General features: G+C 39.5%; 2 protein-coding genes across 5 annotated transcripts in view; one reads left to right on the top strand and one right to left on the bottom strand.

Annotated features, from left to right (window-relative positions):
• The window catches only part of LOC116322587 (triple functional domain protein-like), a 106,694-nt gene that overhangs the window by 49,032 nt on the left and 35,281 nt on the right, over window positions 1–22,381 (top strand). For all 4 annotated transcript variants that reach the window (XM_039619558.1, XM_039619556.1, XM_031742690.2 and 1 more), the window contains 13 exons: window positions 4,705–4,896; window positions 5,820–5,951; window positions 6,908–7,138; window positions 8,264–8,386; window positions 8,636–8,827; window positions 10,405–10,574; window positions 10,867–11,041; window positions 16,671–16,866; window positions 17,216–17,382; window positions 20,455–20,574; window positions 21,588–21,686; window positions 21,779–21,871; window positions 22,159–22,308. In XM_039619558.1, the coding sequence (XP_039475492.1) occupies window positions 4,705–4,896; window positions 5,820–5,951; window positions 6,908–7,138; window positions 8,264–8,386; window positions 8,636–8,827; window positions 10,405–10,574; window positions 10,867–11,041; window positions 16,671–16,866; window positions 17,216–17,382; window positions 20,455–20,574; window positions 21,588–21,686; window positions 21,779–21,871; window positions 22,159–22,308 (2,040 nt within the window). The remainder of the gene's footprint in view (window positions 1–4,704; window positions 4,897–5,819; window positions 5,952–6,907; window positions 7,139–8,263; window positions 8,387–8,635; window positions 8,828–10,404; window positions 10,575–10,866; window positions 11,042–16,670; window positions 16,867–17,215; window positions 17,383–20,454; window positions 20,575–21,587; window positions 21,687–21,778; window positions 21,872–22,158; window positions 22,309–22,381) is intronic.
• LOC116322589 lies at window positions 496–2,614 on the bottom strand. The gene is made up of 5 exons (XM_039619559.1): window positions 2,290–2,614; window positions 2,128–2,208; window positions 1,740–1,826; window positions 1,426–1,532; window positions 496–1,319 (listed from the first exon to the last, which is right to left on the bottom strand). The coding sequence occupies exons 1-5, from the start codon at window positions 2,579–2,581 to the stop codon at window positions 1,218–1,220; spliced, it is 669 nt and encodes a 222-aa protein (XP_039475493.1). The 5' UTR covers window positions 2,582–2,614; the 3' UTR covers window positions 496–1,217.

Genomic DNA, 22,381 nt, shown 5'->3' on the forward strand with positions numbered 1-22,381 from the left:
CTACATTGACAGTATGCTCAAACATATACAAACACGCATACAGATGGTTTAACAGTGAAAGACCACCGCCCCCTCCACCTATTCTTCCCCAGGAAGCGGTGTTTCCCCTTCCTGTTGCCTGCACAGCACAATAGAAATACACAGTGTCAGTAGGTGTGTTTATACTGCATGTTCTCCTGTTTGTGTGTCCGCGTTCTCCGACTGTGTCAACATTGTAGCCAGAGTAAAACCAAGGTGAAACAACACAATTACTCGTTTGCCAGTTTCCAGCGACTAAACAAAAAAAACACCAGCATGTGTTTACTGTACTGTGTCAGGCAGTCATCGGTGATGGGAGTGTCATGTGTAAGTGAAACTTTGGACCAAATGCTGATGGTGACTCTGGTGTTGTGTGAGAGATAATGTGTCGTGTTGCAAAATACAATCCCTAGGGTTATGATACTGTTACTCCCCCTATGGGAGGTACTTAAAAATTCACTTTAGGAGTCAAGGAGCTTTTTTTAAATACTTTTAATAGAGCCGTCATTTTACATATGTGGCCTTTTTCTGGGTCACATGCATGATGCCTTTTTTTTCCCCAACTATTACAGGTTTTAAAACTCTAATATCACAAAATGCATTCAGATAGTTCAGATTGTTTGTCTTGTTTTGATAACTAACACAGTTTTGCTGAAGATTTTAACAGTTTGATGATGCGACACATTCAGATGTTTAGTTTGAGATGCCGAAGAAGCAAGTCAACAGTAATGCTCTCAAATATCAATCGTTTGGACATTTCCAAACTAGTCTGTAATTCTACAGTGAGAAAAATTTTCACAATTGGAAAAAAATCAAGACAGTTGAAGGTTTTGCAAGGCGTGGACATCCCAACAAATTAACCTAAAGGTCACAGAAATGCTAAGAGAAACTAAAAATCCAAGAGCTACAAGAATCCACGGGCCTCAGGTGACAGAGGGGATGGTGGGATTGTGTTGAAGCCACAGGACTTGGGTATCTTGTAATAATTACATTTAATAAGCATTGCTAGTCGATTTGTTCGAACTGTCATGTGTGGAGTCGAAATGTTTCTAGTCATATTTGTTGAGAAGGAAACGCATGATGTATGTTATGTAGCAAATATAACAACTGTCCAAAGATTATTGCAATATAAGTTCGAAATCAGACTCTAGAAATGCCATGATCTGTACAAGCAGTCGCTTTGTTTATTTGTTGCGGTCTCAGGGAAAGGTACGTGCACACCTCCAAGAAAATGTGCTATTGCAGCCTCCATCATCCATGCTGACTTTGTGCAGATAGAAGTAGCACTCTGTCATGATATCCTGCATTAAAGATAAATAAAGCTGTTAAGTCTGAGCATAATGTTTTATACCCATAACATTCATATACACACGCACACATAGAGATACAGGAAAAGAGCTTTCTTACATCAAGTACTTCATAATTAAGTACAAAGAATGTTTTTCCAGCGAGGCAGGCAGGGTAGGCATCACTGGAAACATGATATGCTGCTATGGAAACGTTTCTTAAATTATCTGTAAATACAGAAACAGGTTTTTTCAAAAAAGTACACTTTTAAATAAATATATATTTATATATCTAAGAAACTGTTTGTTCAAGGATGTAGACTGTACTTTTTCTTCATATTATGTCATAATTTTGTGTTTTTGCACTCTGTTGTGATGGAGTTGTGCTGAATTTTGAAGATGTTAATGCCGATTTTGTGTTTATCGACTACGTGCCTAGTTGATTCGTCAAGATATTGTTTTCTTCGCGTAGGTTGTTGCTTTCTTCAGTCAACTTCATCTGATTCCCAGCTAAAGTGGCACCTATTATGAAAGGAATGATATGTTTATGAGTTCATCTACAGCTGAAAACATACAAACGAAATTCTTTACAAAGGACAGCAATGCAAAGAAGATTTATTCCAGGCTCATGCTCCTATGGACAGTAAAGTAACATGACTAAGCTAATATATTCACTGAAGATGAAGATAAAACTTTCAGTCATTGTGAGTATTTTTAAATGTAGTCTGTTAGATAAAAAATGTCCTCCATACATCAGTGTATAGATCAGTGTATACACATGGTGATAATATTATGATTTCACGAAAGTGAAGTTTAGACTCACAAGCGATGCTCACACAGATGAGTACGATGATTAACAGAATACACAGAACTGCCAGACAAACTGTAGCATTCCTGAAAAAAACTAATGAGAAAATAATGTAAGTCGTTTTGTGTGTTTGTATTTAATGTGTTTGTATCGTCTCAATTTGAATATTTGTCTTACCAAACTCAGGAGGTTGGTTTTTTCCTTTGTTGGCATTGAACCCCGGCCATCTGATAGTCATGTACCTGAGAGGAGGGGGGCGGTTGGTGGCTGCGCTTTGGTTTCCGATGTTTGGCAGTGTTGCGTTTGTCGCAGCTCTCTGATTTTTCAGCTCCTCTCTGTTCCTACCTCTGAACACAGGGCTTGGTTGCTGTTCTCTTGAGCTCCTCGTTGCGCTGTAATCTATACCGAGTGTGTCTGCAGCTTCATAAGTATTGTCCTCTTCTGACCACTGGTCAGCGTCCATTGTCATGTAATCCTCATTGTTTTCTGCTGCCGACTCCGCCATTGCTGAATGGTGTCTTTGGTTGTTAGTGGCTGTGTGATGTGTTTTTCTAAAATACCTTACAGATTTTTATCGATGCAAATGCCTTGGTAGGAGGGACCAATGTAAAAAGGTTTCACTGGAAGCATCCGACAGCTACTTTTTACATCTGGAATATATATTATATAAAAATCTAAAAAAATCTAAAAAAAAATCTTTAAAAAAAAAGAAAAGAAGAATGAATTTTTAAGAAATGAATCTGAATTCCAAAGGATTTTGGAGGGATTTTGAAACTCTATCTTGTTCACTGGACTAAAAACTGGAAAACCCAGAAAAATTCCTAAAGGCAAATAGATGATTTGCCTTTAGTTTGTATACAAAGAGATGGTTCACAGAGATTAGGAATAGTTCCCGTGAAAACTGGAATGGTGGAGCACAGGGTGTTGGGAAAGTGAACTGTGAGATAACCCAGTTATTCAGAACTGGGTTTACATTGTTTGAGTAAAGGAATCTTACAAATGACGCTATGGGTTTACTAGTGTTTCATTTTACAAAGCCAGTCATCTCCATACAGCTAACGTGCTGACTGAATTAGGATCCTGTCCAAAATGACTGGTTTGTTCATTCATGCTATTCATGGTTAGTATAAATTCACACTTCCTGCAAAGTTACATTTACATTAACCTATAGCTAGCTAAAGAATTGCACATCCTAGAGATATTTTTATATTGCTTGACATCCCTATATTACCCATGAATTTTTCACTTCAGTAAATATTGTACCAAAAGCAGCAAGTCTGGTTATTAGTCGTTTTAGAAACAGGAAGTATTTAAAGCTTTAAGGTTGTTGAGAGTTTTTGTGTTTTATGTTTCTTGTACTTCATTTACAGCCTAGACACTGTCTATTTCTACAGATTGATTCATTTCTGGGACCTGTCCTCTTTTCCATTTTCCGTATTTATGTCTGTTTTCTCTCCCACAGCCACTCTCGTTCCCTATGGCACCATCAGTTTTAAATTAAGAAGACTTTTTAAATTTATATTCTCCCAACTCCTCCTCCCTTCTCTCCTTCAGCCATCAGTTTTAGATTACCACCCGAAGTAGTCCAACATGTCTGCATTTCCTCTCTTCCCCTGAATGATTGTGTGATTTGGAGGTCCCCCCAAAATCCCAATAGTCCCTAATACCACATAAAACCTCAGAGACAGCTCTTCCTGTGACATTTGATGTGTAAGATTTATTATGGGATTATAGTAGTTCTAGTCCTAACCACCATGCTTTTATTTATGACAACTTAACTTCTGCTGTGTATTCAAAAGCTGAACTGATGTTAGCCGTGCTGTTTAGCTCACCACTGTCCTTATCCTTGAACCAACATCAGATTGTACTGAGCACGTTTCAATGTTGATTCTGCACAGTATGGATTGTTCTTCTACAGTACACGCAAATGCAGAGCTGTTTAAAATCTCTCGAAACCCTAATATAAAAACAGACAAACTCAAAGCTTCCTGAGTTGAACAAAGTAAATCCAGTGTCCACAGCTTTGATGAAAACTGCTTTAAGGGTTGTAGCTGGTGTTTGGTTCATCTTTCCTTCCCATTGTGATTGAAACAAGCTAGCTAAGAGCCATAATAGGCTCCAGGAGCAGTAATTGAATAGAATAATAACACGCTGTTAACACAGTTGTTAATTAGCGTTTGCTGACCCATGCCTATCTACACAAAACAGCTTGGGGCCCATATATTAAAAAAGACTGAAAGATTAAGAGGCAAATGGGCTTTTTTATTATTCACATGGGGGTATGTCTCCCAAGTGAATTACTCTGTGTCTGTGTGTGAGGACAGAGGTGAAATATGTAATAAATAATTTTAGCCACTATTTTTTCCACATATAACTTTAATTGCTTTGAATGAACACTGACAATCTGGGCCATTTGAAGACTGGATATACTTTGAATGACAGACTATTAATTTACACTGGAAGATGCCCAAATATTAACGATAAGAGCACTCTTTATATAAATGTAGCTTTTCTTTTGTATAGAACCGAAATTAATTATTTTTAATATGTTTTGGGTTTTTTTCCCCCTGTATCTGTTTCTCTCTGAAACAGAATGTGTATGTGAACATCAATCGAATCATGTCTGTTGGAAATCGGCTCCTGGAGTCCAGCCACTATGCCTCTCAGCAGATCCAGCAGATCTCAAGCCAGCTGGAGCAAGAGTGGAAGGCCTTTGCTGCAGCACTGGACGAACGCAGCACCTTGCTGGAGATGTCTGCCAGCTTCCACCAGAAAGCAGATCAGGTACCGGGATGCAAAAAATTAATTAAACTTCTGATATTATAGTAATACATGTGTGCATAATAGATGCACATTTCTTCTTTTCTATATGTGCAAAAAGACTTTTTTTTGGCAGAAGTAAATGTGCTGTTGGCAGCTCTGCTTGAAAGCATCAGAATATCTGCATGTATTTATAAAGTTGTGAGTTCTTACATTCATTTAGTACATGCTGTGCAAACAACAATTGGAGCATGCAGCATATGATCTGTTATGTAATGATGTGTTTTTGTCATCTAAACAGTATTACAGCTTTGTGTAATTTTCTACTCTTACTTACTTACTTATACATTTAGATAAAAAAAAACTTTCCAATTTAAAGGCCCTGAGGTTACTGTGGAACCTTGCTAATGAGAGACCATTTAAATGATCAATACTACTTTAAATTGTTTTGCTTACGGTTGCAGTAGCAGCACATTAGTTGTTGACAACTGTTGTTTGCTGAATGGCTCTTTTTCTGTGTAGTCTTTGATGTCCAAGACTTTCTCGTAAGTGACTGTATTATTCTACCATCAGTAGAAATAGACAGAGCAGTACTGCAGGCATCTTATTTTTGTGGCAAAATATATATATGTATTATTATAATTTAGTGATCACATGTAATCTCCTTTCCTAAATAAGATCAAAAAGTGAATCTTTCTTTTTCCATGTGATGGCTCAGTCTTACTTTTCTCTTTTTGACTGTGTTGATTCTCCCATGGAAATTCTCATATGCACCACCATCTGGATAGAAATGTTCAGGGTTATTATTTGTGTGCAAAAATGACTTTTGCAGACATATTAAAGCTATTGTAATCTTTGACTGACCTGCTCGTTCAGTCTTAATAGCATTTGTATGATGCTGAACTTGTGTTTCTATACAAATACTGTATGTCTGTCTTTTTTCACAGTACATGAGTAAAGTGGAGCCGTGGTGTAAGGCATGTGGTGAGGGAGAGCTGCCCTCTGAACTCCAGGATCTGGAAGACACAATCCATCATCACCAGGGGCTGTATGAGCACATCACCACAGCATACTCTGAGGTCAGTAGGAGCAGGCACATTCGCAGACACAGTGCATGCCGAACCATAAGTGCATGACACAAATCAGCATGCAAAACACAGAGTATACAAATATATATACAAATATCATTGTGACTCTATGGAATACAAACAATAGATGTGGTGATTATGCAAATCGTGCATTCAAAATATTCACACATGCCTTCAACAACAATGGAAACTTTCTCCATCGATACATCTCTTTGGGTTTTAGTTAGTTTCACGACTTAAAATAAAGCAAATAACACAAATTAAACGATGGCTGATTTGGTTTGAAATTGGTAGATTCACTGCCTCCGTTAAAAAATTCTGTTAAAAAAACATACATGAGATGTTGAGAAAAAAAAAATATTATTAGGGTGTTATGTTGTCTACTGGTATTTAGTAGTGGTTGGTCCACTGTGTGTTATAGTAGTCGCCTCCCATGAGATTTTAGAGCACTTCCTGCGTCAGTCTGTTGACAAGGCTTATGGAGATGCTTAGCATCTTCCCAGAGTGCTAAAACTACTACCAAATGGTTTGCTGACCATGTTACTGGTACGCTTGACTAGCCAGCCAGCTCCACAGAGAATCTATGAGATATTGTCAAGAGGAAGCCCAAAAATTTCAGAAATTCCATATTTCTGCATTAGAAATCCTGTTTTTATTCATCTTAGGAAATATTCTAATAATATGAGATCTTAGACTCTGATTTTCATGAGCCATAGCCCATCATTTTCAAAATTACATAAAATGCCTTGAAATGTTTCTATACAGTATGTAAATGAATATAGTTTAAGTAATAGTTTTAACATTTTGAATGAAAATACAAAAAACAAGAACGTTTTCATGATTTTCAAATATTTTAGTATTGTATTGATATTCTAAGTCGACTTACAGTATCAAACCCATCAGATCCACCCAGTATTAAATGTCACACTGCCCATCAACTTTCACAGGTAAGCCAGGATGGCAAGTCTCTGTTGGACAAACTGCAGCGACCCTTGACCCCAGGAAGTGCAGATTCGTTGATGGCATCAGCTAACTACTCCAAGGCTGTGCATCATGTTTTGGATATCATCCATGAGGTGTTGCATCATCAAAGGCAACTGGAAAACATCTGGCAGCATCGCAAAGTCCGTCTGCACCAGCGCCTGCAGCTGTGTGTCTTTCAGCAGGATGTACAGCAAGTAAGAAATGTGTGCAAACATCCGCAGCAAAACCTGGCTTTGCTGAGACTCTCAACGCCCACACAACGACAGTACAGTAGGAATTGCATAAAGTGCTGTCCCATCTTGCCCTTATGTCTGAATTAGTTTCCCCGTAGATTTAGATTGTCTGTACTCTTAACTTTCCGATGCAGAAATCCTTCCACTTAAGCATTTTTTACTCTGAGAGCTTGAGAGGATGTCTATGAAGAGCTATTTCCTAGGCTTGTCATTATGTGTCAATTTTAGGGTTATTGAATCTTATAAATATTTGTATTTTCCAGTTCATACAGGAGTAAGGTTGAAATTGAATTAAAAAATGAGGGGGTGATTGAAGAATATGATATAATAATCTCCAGTTATTTCAACCCCCTTTTTTTTTTTTAACTTCCTCTGAGCTTTTTTTATTTCCTTTGAGTGAGTGTCTCTATGTGTGGCTGTGGTGGGGATGGCAGAGCTCTTAGATCAAAACTTCTGAGTTGGTGTATTTCTGTCCTCTGGGCATGAACCCCCTCTCTGCTCTCTTCCACCTCTCCTTCTCTCTCACTCATTCTTGCTGTACGTCTATGCTTCTGTCGTCCCCCTCTCTTCTTTTATCACCTTTTTCTCTTGGTAGTGGTTTCCATGGTGATGCAATTTACTGTCACATAATGCGTCGAGGGCATTGTGTGCATGTTCATATGCGTTTGCCTCATCAAAATATTCTCTCAGAGATGTTGAAAATCCCTTTCATTACATCACATAGAAACAGATGGAGTTAGGCCATCTGTTTAATAAATAATAAGGTTATTAATAAGTACAAAGACTTATATCTGTTCACAGCCACAATGGAAATGTTGACTCTTTACACTGCTTTGGATTTGCACTGAAGCAAAACCCAGTCACCCAGGCTGTAATTTAAACATGACAGACTGCATATGGAGGGAAGGAGTAAAGAAAAGGGGGTGGGGAGAAGCAGAGAGATGACATCTATAGACTGCTGTAATTAATGTGGTCGAAATGCAGCCGATTGTACCCCCTACTGCTGGAAAATATGTACTGCATACTGAAATGGACTGCTTATTTTTACCTGTTTATGTGTGTGTGTGTGTGTGTGTGTGTTTAAAGGTGCTGGACTGGATAGAAAATCACGGTGAGGCCTTCCTTAGCAAACATACAGGTGTTGGAAAGTCTTTGCACAGAGCCAGGGCTTTACAGAAAAGGCATGAAGACTTTGAAGAGGTTGCACAGGTGAGCAAAGCAAACACTCTTTGTTCTGTGACATACGTTTTCTCATCAATTTCATATTTTTGCAACAACCTTAAAACTGTATTCCACTGTGTAGACATGACAAAAAAACACAAAACAAAACGTTGAGTTGGTAGGTTCAGTTTAATAAGTTGTGACAAAAGTGACAAGAGAAAGTAAGTAAAGTTCTTCTTGTAAAGGTCACTTGCAAGAAATAGAATATTCTCATTTTAAATGTATTTAATCTTTCAGAACACCTACACCAATGCTGACAAGTTACTAGAGGCTGCAGAGCAGCTGGCCCAGACCGGAGAGTGTGACCCAGAGGAAATTTACCAGGCCGCCCACCAGCTTGAAGACCGCATCCAGGATTTTGTGCGACGTGTCGAGCAACGTAAAGTGCTGCTGGACATGTCTGTTGCCTTCCACACGCATGTCAAAGAGGTGCGTGTCCCTCTCCCTGCTTCAACTTGTCCTGTTTGCAGCATTGATTTAACTCCTCTGTTTTGCTTATTGCTAGAATTTCATGTGACTAATACTGTAAGAGGACATTGTATATAAAAAAGATGTAATCATGTTTATTCTGTGTTAAGGCTCTTAGAAATATATTTTAAACTGAGTTCCCTGTCTTCATATTTTTGTTGCAGCAGAGATGCTCCAGTTGAAATGCAATAAACTCCGCAGGCTAACTTTGCTCTGGCAGTTTTCACATGCAGGCTATGTTGAATAGTCGTAGCAATTTATATAAAGTGTGTTTGAATAAATGCATCAGATTGGTTCCAGATGTGTTCCTGCAACAATCATTATGCTGTTTGTAAAAAACAAAGAGTATAATTTTCTTTTGCCTCTGTAGTACACATTCACACGCCATACAAGGGTAATCTGACCTCATCTGCCTTCTCCTTGACTTTGATTAAGGCAGGCAGGTCTTTAGGTTGTCTTCTTAAGCCTTTAGGGAGCTGCAAAAATGCATTTGTGCTAACCGCTCCTTGAAAGAACTCTTTTGTGTATCTTTGACTGTCAAAATTAACCTTCCCAGACGGACAAGGCAGTGCTCTCTGCATGTGTTAACACTACATCCTGTTTACATAGACTCATAGACAGTCAGAGCCTAGGTATTATTAATGAAGCTAGTCTTTAATGCCCATATGGACTAATCTCCTTCATCCCATCTGTCAGCTCACAATGATAGCAGTACGCTATCTGTGTGAGCGCGCGTGTATTTCTGAGCGTGTATTTGTGTGTTTGTTTCACTATGATTCTTTTCTCTGCATGCATATGTTTGTACAAGTGAATGTTTCCAACTCTGCTGCCCATCACTTCTTCAAGTGCTGCAGAATGCTTTGGATGCAGTCCAGTGTGTTAGAAGGCAGTTGTTTACTGTGATGACAGGGCATGAACTACACTGTATAAGAAGCAGTTTACCTGCCCCAGTTTTCCATGAAGCTAACTGATCAGAAGGATCGGACTAATAAAAATAGCCATCTTTACTTAATCAGAAATTCTCAGACAAGGGCTTTGACAAAGAGAGAAGCATTTGTTTTGAAAAATGAGTCACTCGCTTGATTTCACTTTTCACACATTTTTAATGGTCTGTGTCAGTATGGAAACCATGTAATATGTAACATAGTTAACACAGTGAACAATATCAAAAGTAGGCATGTTTTTGTGTTGGCAGCGTGGGTGTTAGACAAACAATGGGTGCCAGGGTCTCTCCCCTGCAGCCTGGACCGTATGCCAGGGCTTCAGTACCCTGAGCCAATTCACCCAGATGGCTAATCTGTTACAAAGATGACCATTCACAAAACACCAGCTTTGAAAAGAACTGGTTGGATTTGATTTGTTGTTGATTTCTGTCTCATATCTCGTGTCTATCCATTTGGCAGCTTGTCTATTTATTCTTAGATGTCTGTTTAGCTCACGCCACTATATGCACCACCCTCAAACATGTGTCTGCTGATTATTGTGCTTTTTTTCTCTACATTTAAAGTGTTTTTTTTTTCTTTGTCGATCACACTTAGCTGTGGACATGGCTGGAGGAGCTTCAGAAAGAACTGCTGGATGATGTTTACGCAGAGTCGGTCGAGGCAGTCCAGGATCTGATCAAGCGATTCGGCCAGCAGCAGCAGACCACCCTGCAGGCAACAGTCAATGTTATAAAGGAAGGAGAGGACCTCATACAACAGCTCAGGTGATCATTTATTAGTATTATTAAATTTTTACATGATTTACTAAAGTCTGAATATTGTAATATTCAATGTTCATCTGATCATCTGTCACATTTGCCATCTGGAGATGGCCTTGGGTTACACATATTTTCCAATTATTCAATGATCATGTGCTAAAAGGAAAACAAGAAGCGCTGATAGAAGTATACACTGGAGAAAACGAGCGAGGGTGATTTCTAAAAGAATGACTTGACAAAAATTGGGAACAAACCTCTGCAGACCTCTAAGTCCTCTCCATTTAACCCCTGCTTACAGAGATTCTGCCATCTCAAGCAACAAGACTCCGCACAACAGCTCCATGGCCCACATCGAGAGCGTGCTGCAGCAGCTGGACGAGGCCCAGGGCCAGATGGAGGAGTTGTTCCAGGAAAGGAAGATCAAACTTGAGCTCTTCCTCCAGCTCCGCATCTTTGAAAGGGACGCAATTGACGTAAGTAGGCGGAAAATAGAGGGTTGGTGTATGATGCATATTTATTTTTAAAAGTGAGAGTGAGGAAGAGAACAGGAAACACCAGAATAGTAGAACTCGTGATCTTTAGATGTAAAAGCGAAGACAGAATGTTTCAAATATCCAAACAGCAGGAAGGTGTTTTCAATGAAAAGGGAGAAATTAAGGTGTACAGCTGAGACCAAGAAGACCAAAAGTTTGGACATGAAAAACAAAGTGCAACACATGTGATATGCTAAGAAAGAAATAACAGAATGTATCATATCAGCCAATTTGTTTTTCTTATTGGCTGTTGAAAAGATCAATTACATGTGACAGCGGGCTTACTGGCAAACCAAAATGACTGTGACTGTGAGCTGATGGACCATTACAGCATGAAAGGAAGATTCAGTCCTGGAGTGAGGATTCCAGCTGGTTTAAATCTCGGCTAAATTCACAGTCATACTCGCACGTGCGCTACATTAAAAAAGTGTTTAGTTCCACTCGATGAATCTCATCCACTGACTCGCTCCAGTTATGTCTCCCCCTCCCCGGTCTGCAGTTTGCTAATTCCTTAGCATCTTGCTGTGAGAGTGAACGCTTTACTCAGCTGGTGCTCAGAAATGAGAGCTGCTCTTGAAAAAACAGAAAGAAAGAAAGAAAGCATTGCTTTTATTTTTATCATGGCTATCAAATTAGATTTGTTGAGCCATACTGTGCTGACAGAAGAATTACACTCAGGCACTTTAGAACCAAACGCACTGAAAACAGATGCAGGCTTGTATTCATAAGAATCATATAAGTAACAAGAAGAGATGTGGAAAGTCATTATTGAGGACATAATGAATATATTTATCTTTGGAAAATGGTTTTCAGTTATAAACTCATCACTTGTGGTTTCTATGGGTGGTAAGTTTAGTGTTTTTTGGTCCAGAATAAAAATAGCGTAAACAGCTTCTCGATAGAGCACCAGCACTCATGGTAAGTGGATGACTTTAACTTAGTTTGGTGATCCTGCGATAATGATGATGATGATGGTAAGTGGAAAGCCCACAGAATGAGTCTCCTGATTATCTCTTGGCTTTACTTTACACTCATCAGCCACTTTGTTAGGTACAACCTACTAGTACTGGATTAGACTTAATTTTGCCTTCAGAGCTTCCTTAATTCTTTGTGGCATTGATTCAACAAAGGTATTAGAAACATTCATCAGAGAGTTTGCTGCATATTGACATGATAGCATCACACAGTTGCTGCAGATTTGTTGGCTGTGAATATCTCTTTTCACCACATGCCAAAGTTGCTCTATTGGCCTGGGATCTATGGCTGTCTGTGCCATTTGAATACAGTCAGCTCATTGTCTTGTTCAAGAACCAGTTTGAGATCATTTCAGCTTTGTGAAGGGATGAACATGGTCAGCAACAAAACTTAGGCAGACTGTGTGTTTAAATGCTCAGTTGATACTAGGGCCCCAAAGTGTGGCATGAAAATATCGCTCACGCTATTAAACCGCCACCATTAGCCCTAACCGTTAATACAACACAAGATAGGACTGTGTTTTTATGCTATTTACAGAAAATTGCGGCCCTACCATGTGAATGTCACAGCAGAAATCGAGACTCATGAGACCAGACAACGTTCTTCAATTCTTCTATTGTCTAAATTTAGTGAGCTCGTGTGAATTGCAGCCTCAGTTTCCTGTTCTTAGCTGATAGCAGCAGAATCTGTCGTGGTCTTCTGCTGCTGTAGCTCATCTGCTTCGAGATTTGCCACTTTGTGTGTCCAGAAATGCTCCTCTACACACCTTGGTTGTAACAAGTGGTTATTTGAGTTACTGTTGTCTTCCTGTCAGCTTGAAACTTAAATCTGGTCATTCGCTGGAATCAATAACGCACCCAGAGAACTCACACTCACTGATTTTCTCTTATTCAGACCATTCTCTTTAAACTCTAGAGATGTTAGTGTGTGAAGATATTTCCCCACTCTGACGCTCAGCTTGAGCTTGAACAGGTGGTCTCAAGACCATGTTGACATGCGTAAATGTCTCTGCCTGTGATTGGCTAATTGGATATTTTCATTCATGAGCCGCCAAACAGGTGAACCTCACAAAGTGTCTGGTGAATGCGCTACTGACTATATGATTATGTAATTATCTAATAATAAGCATCTTTAGTCATCTTTTAGCATAATAAAGCATAGAATAGCATAGCATAGTAAATGTTAATAAATGTAACAGCTGCAAAAATGTATACTTTACTGCAAATAAATGTATAACAAAAATGTATCTCATAAAACTAAAAAAGTTAATTTGTTAACAGTGACCCAACTGATTAATGAATTAGACTCACATATGTTTGTGAATATTATGAAGAACTGTAAGAATCGCAAGGCTTTTATTACCGTTCTCTAACAGTCTATAAACAGTCAATGGTTACATATAAGTTTCTATAAATATCCTATGACCTTAAAATAAACCTGGTTGTAATGGTATTAGTAGCATATGATAAATATGTTAAAAATGCTTGTCACATATCAGCTAGCATGTTAAGTGTTGAGTTGTCTGCTCTCTTCATCTGAACAAAAATATCGTTAACTTAAGAAGAATCTTCTAACAATAAGTATATAAATATAATGTAGAGTCAAAACATTACAATATGTAAAGCTTTTAAAATGTAATATTATATGATGGGGTGTACATTACATGTGTGAGTCAGGTCAGGTACACCCACTCTTGCACACAGGATTAACAGAGGGACTTTGAGGAATATGATGAGTGGAAAAGGTATTCCTGCCACTCCACACACACGCGCAGTTGCACAACGACACTCCCTCCTGGCTTAACTTGGGGGGGGTGTGTATGTTAGATGAGGGCACTGGTTGAGGTGAGACACACACTCCTCCCTCAGTGGTTTATTGCCTGACAAAAGCTGTGTATGAGTGCATAGCACCAAGACCAAAACAGTCAGAGGGGAGACTTCTCCTCCATTAGTTAGTCATTTCAGTCTTTGTAGATGAAGGAAATGGTCTTTTTGTACTCAGAGGGCATTTTACTCAACTGTAAGAGGAGAGGAGAGCAGAGTCTAAATGAGCGCTTGGTAAGTTTGTTAAAACTTTGTTGCCAGATTTGTAAAAATCATCATATTGTTTTAAGAAGGTATTATCTGTTATTCTCTTATGGAAGCTTGATAAGATTACCCTGAAAGAAAAATCATGTCTCTGTGCAGAGCAGATTTTATGGCAGGGGAATTTCTGTTAATCCAAACTCCTACAGCACAGTGCACAAAGCAGAGGCACGTTTTCATTTGGAGACAGGGTAATGTTCTCTGTTGTAGAAGTGGTCTATCTCGCCTTTTGTATACTCATTCGATAGTTAGAATTAGGGCCTTCCTGTGAAGTAGACTTTCATGCATTGTGTTTTCCTCATTGCTTTAAATAATTCCAGTATATCAGTTTTAATCTTAATGAAAATTCAAGACTTTGTGAATCTTTTTTTTCCCCTTGGTCCAATTCTCATCTGAGTGCTTTTGTCATGAGGTGAAAAAGGAGAAGGAAATCAGGAAAGTGAAGACTGATACCTGCTAAAATATGAATTTACCTCCACAGAATATGTATTTATTCATAGAAACACTTGAAAGACAACGTTTTTCTTGTTGCTGGAATTTGGCATTTGTGGCTTGTTTTCTGTATCTCGGGGGAATATTTAAAGCTCTCAGCTGTCTCACACTTACTAGGCGAACCTCTCTGAGAACACCAGTAACAATCTTAAGCATTGCAAAATGTATAATTACACATTATGTAGAGGCTGTAGTAAATTACATTTTTAGCAGTGCACGGTGTAACTGCATTATGAATAAAATAACTGTCTCTGACAATCTGGATCAGGGGATGTACCTGAGGGACAGATTAAATTAAGCACAGTACTGGCTGAGGAGGTTTAACTTATTCACATATGATTAGGAACGTGATGCCACCAATGCTGTTCTCCTTTTTTCAACAACTATTTTCTGTATGACTGTCTCCCGATTTTTATTTTTCTGCCTTATATTGAAACTCACTGGCCTGGCTGTTAGCTGTTGGCTTATTTTTCCTCGCTGTGTTGGAGGTTTTCTGTGTAACTGTCATGTGTGAGACTCGGAGACAGATTCAGAACTCGCACAGCTTTTTTGCTGGAGCTTGGGAAACTGAACACAAGCGAGAGCGAGGGACAGAGAGAGCGAGGAAGAGAGACAGGGAGAGCGAGGGACAGAGACAGAGAGAGCCAGAGTGAGGGACACAGAGGGACCAGATAGGGACATAGAGAGAAGACTGAGGAAAAAGTCCAATAAAGATGGAGACAAGACAGATTTCACAGGGAGACACAAATAACTAACACGGGTACACAGAGGGAAGACTGGACATGAAAAGGGAACTAAATAAAACTGAACAAGGAACAGAGAATTAACCAAACTGAGAAACAGAAGGAAATTATACTCAGGAAATAACACATTATCTTAAACCTCATTCCAGAAATACCTAACAATTCAAGACAAGCACAAACTACTTGGTCACAAACCCAGGACCATGACAGTAACAGGATAACAGGATAACTGTTTATAAAATGAAGAGGACAGCTTTGATTTTCAAGGAAAATGTTTAATTCTTATCTAGACTTCTGATTGTTAGGGCACGGTGACTCAAGTTACCCAAAGGTAACTTTACATTCTTTACATGCATTTGTTGGGTTACACTAGGTCAGAGACTAGGGTCAGACCTCGAAAGAAACTGCACTGTAAATGTCACTCTCTAAAGCTCAGACCTGACATTAAGATGTGATTCCCCAGCATACCTGTGTGCTTAAAGTGCTTTTAGAATGTGTAAAGTCAAGTTTAGTAGAAAAAAGTTTGTACAGTTTTCATAAAACGTGGTTCCCTCTCTCTTGATACAATAAATAAAGACTGCAGAGCAAGAGGTGAATACCTTCTTGAAAAAAAAAACTATAACTCACGGTTTGAAAACAAAAAAACCAAAAAAGATCGAGACAGCATGGAGACAGAGCTGAATGGTGCCAGGATCAAGGTGCTCCTGGTATCATGATTCAGTCTGTGTGGGCAGTCAGAGACAAGCGCTGACATCTCAGTACATCTGCTCCACCAGCCGTTTATTACCATTTGTAATATATTATCCATTATTGTGGAAGCCAGCGCGCTGCTGGCTTACAGCTCTTAAAGCGCTTGAGTTGCTAATTGAAGATGGAACAGCTGTCATATTTTTAAATGCAATTCTTTCCCTCTTTCTTCTTCTTTTGTTTTTTGTCAGACATCTTGCTTTGAATTAGCAGGATAATATTTAAACATAGAAAACCTGATTTTTTTTGAATTCATAGTCATTTGGTCTCTATTTTTCCCTTTTTTAACATCAAATCAACATACATTCAAAATGATTTTAACTAACCAAAAATACACATATATATCTAGATCGAGGGGTCACTGTGGTGTAGAAGAAAAATCCTGGGATCAGGTAGCTCACAGCTGTTGGTGCAAATGTTTCTTCATTGTCTCTGTCCTTTTTGGGAATAATATAAAAAGGAAACATTCTCCCATTTTATGTGCACGTCAACCCTTCTTCCCACCTTAACCCTCTCTGCCCCTCTCAGATCATCTCAGACCTGGAGTCATGGAATGAGGAGCTGTCACAGCAGATGAGCGACTTTGACACGGAGGATCTGACACTGGCTGAGCAGAGGCTGCAGCATCATGCGGACAAAGCGCTTACCATGAACAACCTCACCTTTGATGTCATCCACCAGGGACAAGAGCTGCTGCAGTATGTCACGGAGGTCCAGGCGTCTGGTGAGTGAGGGAATATAAATACACTTAAACCTTGAGTATTTATTCAAGGGGGTGACCCAGTGCCAGTCGTTAGGGGAAATTCTGCATGGGCTAAAATACCCTCGGGAGCTCAGTCCCTTATTTGACTTCTCGTAGGCCAAAACCTTTGCTGCATTGTCATTTCCCAGCTCATTCCTCTGCTCATGCCTTCCATGAATAATTTGTAGAGTGTAAAAATAGGGAGCCATCCAGCTGTGGCTACTGCTGTTCTATGGATGCAGGGAAATGTAGTGATGTATAGTATAACCATCCTGATTATTTTAGAAAACCTTTTTCAGTGTTGGTAACACAGAATGTCCACTTTCTGCAGGTGTGGAGCTGTTATGCGACCGAGACGTGGACATGGCCACACGGGTTCAGGACCTGCTGGAGTTTCTCCACGAGAAGCAGCAGGAGTTGGACCTCGCCGCAGAACAGCACAGGAGACACTTGGAGCAGTGTGTCCAGTTAAGGCATCTGCAGGCTGAAGTCAAACAGGTATGTATGTGACTCAGGGGAGACAAAGATTCAAGACTAAAGCAGTGATTAAGGTTTAACTTGGGTTTCAAAAGCTCTCTAAAAGCAACGCAGAAAAAAGCTAGAAAAAGAACAATGACTGCATTATACTCACAAAGCCTGAAACTGTTTTCTGACATCTGGTAACATATTTATATATTATGAACTGCATATATGCGTCCCACACATATAGTCACACATGAATATTCACATGAGTCTTCTTTTTTCCTGAAGTCACGCTGCTGAATGGAAATCTGTTCTGACAGTTTAGTGCTAACATACTGTGAAGTTGCAGCAGAGAGTGGTAGTGCGGCCTTTTAGCACATACTATGTTCTGTCTGTACATGACCATGGGTAGATGACTCATCCTGTGTCAACAATTTCTCTCTGTCTCTCTCACTCGTTCTTAACTGTATTCATTCCGCTTCTCCCAAACATATTCAGTAATGAGCAAATTTAGTTTGCAGTGCAATAATTGATCCATCATTAAATTTTCATCAGAATACTAAATATGAATTTCTTTGACTCCACTTTGATCTGTCCAGGTGTACTCCCAAACCTTTGGCATCATGCATTATGACAGATAGAGATTTTCTCACAAGAGTGCTGTGAAAAATAAAGTACAATGTTTTCACAGGAATTAAGAGTGCAAGTGGCAGCCAGTTGCTGCTAATCAAATGCACTTGATTAACTGTTATCAGCAAGTGTGAGCACCTCTATAAAAGCAGACACTTTGGCAGTTTGCTGGTTTTCAGCGTTCAGGTCTTATCTTAGACTATAAAAGGCTCAGTGAGCATGTTAAAGTTCATAACAGTACGATTAGAAAAAGACTGAACAAGTATGGCTTGTTTGGAAGAGTTGCGAGGAGAAAGCCTCCTCTCTTTGAAAACAACATGGCAGCGCAGCTTAGGTTTGCTAAGTTATATCTGAACAAACCACAAGACTTCTGGAATAATGTCCTTTTGACAGACAAGACCAAAGTGGAGCTGTTTGCCACATTTGGTGAAAACCACAGAGCACAAACACCTCATACCTACTATCAGGCATGGTGGTAGAGGGGTAATAATTTGGGCTTGTTATGAATCTGCATGCTTTTGTCAGCAATGAACTGCTCTGTACACCAAAGGTACATCTCAAGATGCAACAATAATCCCGAGCACACCCGCAAATCTGCAACAGAATGGCTGAAAAAGAGCTGAATCCTGTGCTGTAGCGACACAGTCAAAGCCCAGACCTCAGCGCTGTAATGACTGTAGGACTTTAAGAGAGCTCTGCTAAAATTATTGCCAACAAACCTCAATGAACTTAAACAAGATTGTAAAGAAGAATGAACCAAAATCCCTCCATAATAATTTGTTTTAATGATGTTTTTCTCATGACTGCATATTACCCACAAACGTCTTTCAATATAACTAGAAAAGTCCAATCAAAGTAGCAACTTTGAAATTCAGTGTAGTGTCCACTAATTTATTGTACATTTAATGCACAGAACATTAAGAAAAATATATTCCTATTTGTTCAAATACTTGAATAAACAGCAATATTACAAAGAAACACAAGAAAAACCAATAATCCAGACAAAAACAGATGTGGTTTCTTTGCTGTGCCTATTGTTTTGCATGTCATCTAGTCATTCCCTAACAATATCTATTCAGTAGTGGAACACAATTACAGCAAGACAATCATGTGGAGCAATCTTTCTTGCTGTTATCTGAAGCCAAAACATCAACAAACACCGAGGCAATTTTCACAACAAGGACTCTTATTGTGGTGATGCAGCCAAATAACAACAGTCTTAGGCTTGAACTTGAACTAAAACTAATGAAAAAAATTTGGTTGCTGGAAAAAAAAATTGATATTGATACTCGAAGAGGGCTGCGTCAAAACATTTCAAATGCACTGCCGTCACAATGATACGACAGCTGACAGAATGATGATAGCGTGTTAGCATGGAGTTACTTTTCATTCAGTTACTGAATGGAGTTACTCATCATTCATAGAGAAAGGTTGCTGCAGGTGCAGCTCTTTTACAGAGCGTGATGGTTGTTTATTCAGCTCATGTTCAGCTAGAAAATCTGAATTGGGATGGAGATCGTCAGTGTGGTTAGTGCGTATTATTTCAGGAATTCGGTGTAAAATACACTTCAACAGCTTTTGCCATCCACTCTCTTACACGGGGGAGCTTAGCTATTACACACCCTGCTCTGAATCCTCTAACTGCACCCTTTTACAGTAAAGACGGGAACAACAATAATCTTGTAATTGAAGCTTGTGTGTTTATGCTGCTGAACTATCTCTAAATATTGCTGTGCTAAATTTACCAGTGTAAGTTTGTGTGTTTGTTTTTTTAACCCAAACCCAGAAGTAGTTTCTTATTAGGTCTGCTGGAGGCCTTATAATAGAAAAGCGAGAGCTCAAACAAAACAAAAGGATTGTAAATAGATAAAGTGGTGTTTTTATGCCATGGTTTGATAAAATATTGAGCTATATTATAAAAGGGTTTACTGTTCATTCACACATCTGTGTTAAGCCACATGTCCCCACGGCTCCTCTGAGATTAAAAAGCTAACCTTATACCTGCCCCGCCTCAGGTCGTTGCAAGTGCAATGGAAACACTGACCCTGTTAAAACTTCTCAAAAACAGGTGTCAGTGTTGTGTAGCGTCATTAATTTTCTGGCCACGCTTCAGTTGCAGTTCTGCTACCACCCACTCAGCAGGCGTGCACGCTGAGTCAGAGAGAGTGAGCGAGGTGTCTTTGAGAGACTAACCTTTGGCTAGAATTAGGCCAGCGAAAAACAAAAGCAAATGTGATTTTTGGGTGCTGCAGGCAGCATGTATGCAAGGCGGGGTAGAGTAGGTGGTTTGGGAAATGTGTGCAGGGTATAATTTCAAGATCTAAAAGTTGGAAATGAGCATTTCTGTCACAGAGTACCAAGAGTAAAATATAGCAGAACAGAGAAGTAGCTGAAAAAATAGTTGTTTTTAAAATGTCATAATAAATGTAATCCCACTCTTTTCGAAGATAAATAAATACACTTTCTGTTGTGCTGTAGGTGCTGGGTTGGATCCGTAATGGCGAGTCGATGCTGAACGCCGGTCTGATCACAGCCAGTTCGTTACAAGAGGCTGAACAGCTGCAAAAGGAGCATGAACAATTTCAACATGCAATAGAGGTACAAGAAACACAGCTGTCTCATTTTTTTGCTTCTGTGTTTTTTGTAAAAACGTAATTCCCCGCCCTTCCCCCATTCACCAGGTTTACCTTGATTCATTTTTTAAAGGTCTAGTTGCCTTTTCCACCCTCGCTTCTGCTTCCGTGTCGCTTTCTTGCCCTTCATCTTCCAACCTTTTGCTTTTCTAAAACTCTTTTTAAGGCTGATATTGCTGCACACGGCCTCTCCGTCTGATCACAAGTCAGCCATGAAATGGAATTATGAATAACCAGCATCTATACCCCTCTCTTTCTTCTCTCGCTGCTTTTACCTTTCCCCCTTATTTTCCTTCTCCTCTTTACCCCTGATTATTCGGGGGGCATTTCTTTGAACACTATTGAGACTGGTTCATTTTAATGCAGGCCTGTGCCTGACCTACTTCTACGATGCTCACATACATGCGACAATTCACACATAGAAGAACATTGTTTTTTATTGTTGTATAAGTCAGAGTGGAATTTTAACACATGCTGCACGCCCCTGATTCCCACCCCAGCACTAGTGAAGGAAAAAAAGCAATATCTTTCTTAATTGTACACAGCAGATGGTCCGGACTTAAGACTTATCCCACAAAAATATTATCAAAGGTAGCAAGATATCCTTAATTTTTTTCTTTTGTTTATCCTCGACTGCCCAGAGTCCAGCAGGAAGCAAAAGCCTTACTCTCGGGCTATGCACTTTAACTCAAACATCACCAGATACTGTTTTTTTGTTTGTTTTTTTTTACCCTCGATCTCATTTCCTCTCCGAAATGCTCACTCTAGGACAGCCTTTATGACACAGCTATAATCAGACACAGCTTTTGTTTATATTGCCTTTACTTTGTTGCTTCCCAGTTCACAGATCTCTACCAAAGTGCCCCGTGGGGCCAAGAGGAAGCTGAGGTCGAATTTTCAAAGCAATCGTTGTGATATAGAGATTCATGTACCGCCTGAAATTCATTGTTTTTCATATCACCCTTCCCCTGCATGCAGAAAACCCATCAGAGCGCGCTGCAGGTACAGCAGAAAGCTGAGGCTCTACTCCAGGCAAACCACTATGACATGGATATGATCAGAGACTGTGCAGAAAAGGTATTGTTGCTTTGTGTTGTCTCTGAGGGAAAATAGTGCAGGCAGTGCAGTGGCTGGTAATGGTAAACTGATTTATTTTGTTTGACTGGAAGGTGGCAGACCACTGGCAGCAGCTGATGCTAAAGATGGAGGACAGACTTAAGCTGGTTAATGCTTCTGTGGCTTTCTACAAGACCTCTGAACAGGTATTATTGTTTGTGCGCGTGAATGCATATGAGTGTGGGAGTGGGTGCCACCAAAGTAATATCTGATCTTAATGTATGAGTAAGTTTAATTATAAATTTAAGTTTAAAAACATTCTCTTTCCCTGGTAAGCATCAGTCCCCAAAGTAAGTGCCTGCAGAGTTACATTCGGATAAGAAAATTGCTTCCAGCAGCCCGAATTTGCACAGGTTGCATGAAAGTGTAGACCAGGAGTGGATTACTGAAGAGCAGTTTCTTTACAAACTATACCGTGTCATCTGTGTCGTAGGTGTGCAGTGTGCTAGAAAGCCTCGAGCAGGAGTATAAGAGAGAAGAAGACTGGTGCGGTGGTGCTGATAAACTGGGCCCTAACAGTGAATCAGACCATGTCACTCCCATGATCAGCAAACATCTGGAGCAGAAAGAGGCCTTCCTCAAGGTGAGAATGATGATTTTATTGCAAATAGGAAAATAAACGTCAGCATTTTTGGGGGGTTAATGTGGCCTGGACT

The sequence above is a fragment of the Oreochromis aureus genome, linkage group 11 (assembly GCF_013358895.1).
Source record: "Oreochromis aureus strain Israel breed Guangdong linkage group 11, ZZ_aureus, whole genome shotgun sequence".
Lineage (NCBI taxonomy): Eukaryota > Metazoa > Chordata > Actinopteri > Cichliformes > Cichlidae > Oreochromis > Oreochromis aureus.

What these genes read in the sequence shown, in the direction of transcription:
- LOC116322589 (XM_039619559.1), bottom strand. Translation starts at nt 2,581, where the DNA reads ATGACAATGGACGCTGACCAGTGGTCAGAAGAGGACAATACTTATGAA. An exon ending in CATCTGTGTGAGCATCGCTT is followed by an intron (nt 1,827 to 2,127) that starts GTGAGTCTAAAC and finishes CTTTCATAATAG; the next exon opens with GTGCCACTTTAGCTGGGAAT. An exon ending in TTAATTATGAAGTACTTGAT is followed by an intron (nt 1,320 to 1,425) that starts GTAAGAAAGCTC and finishes TCTTTAATGCAG; the next exon opens with GATATCATGACAGAGTGCTA.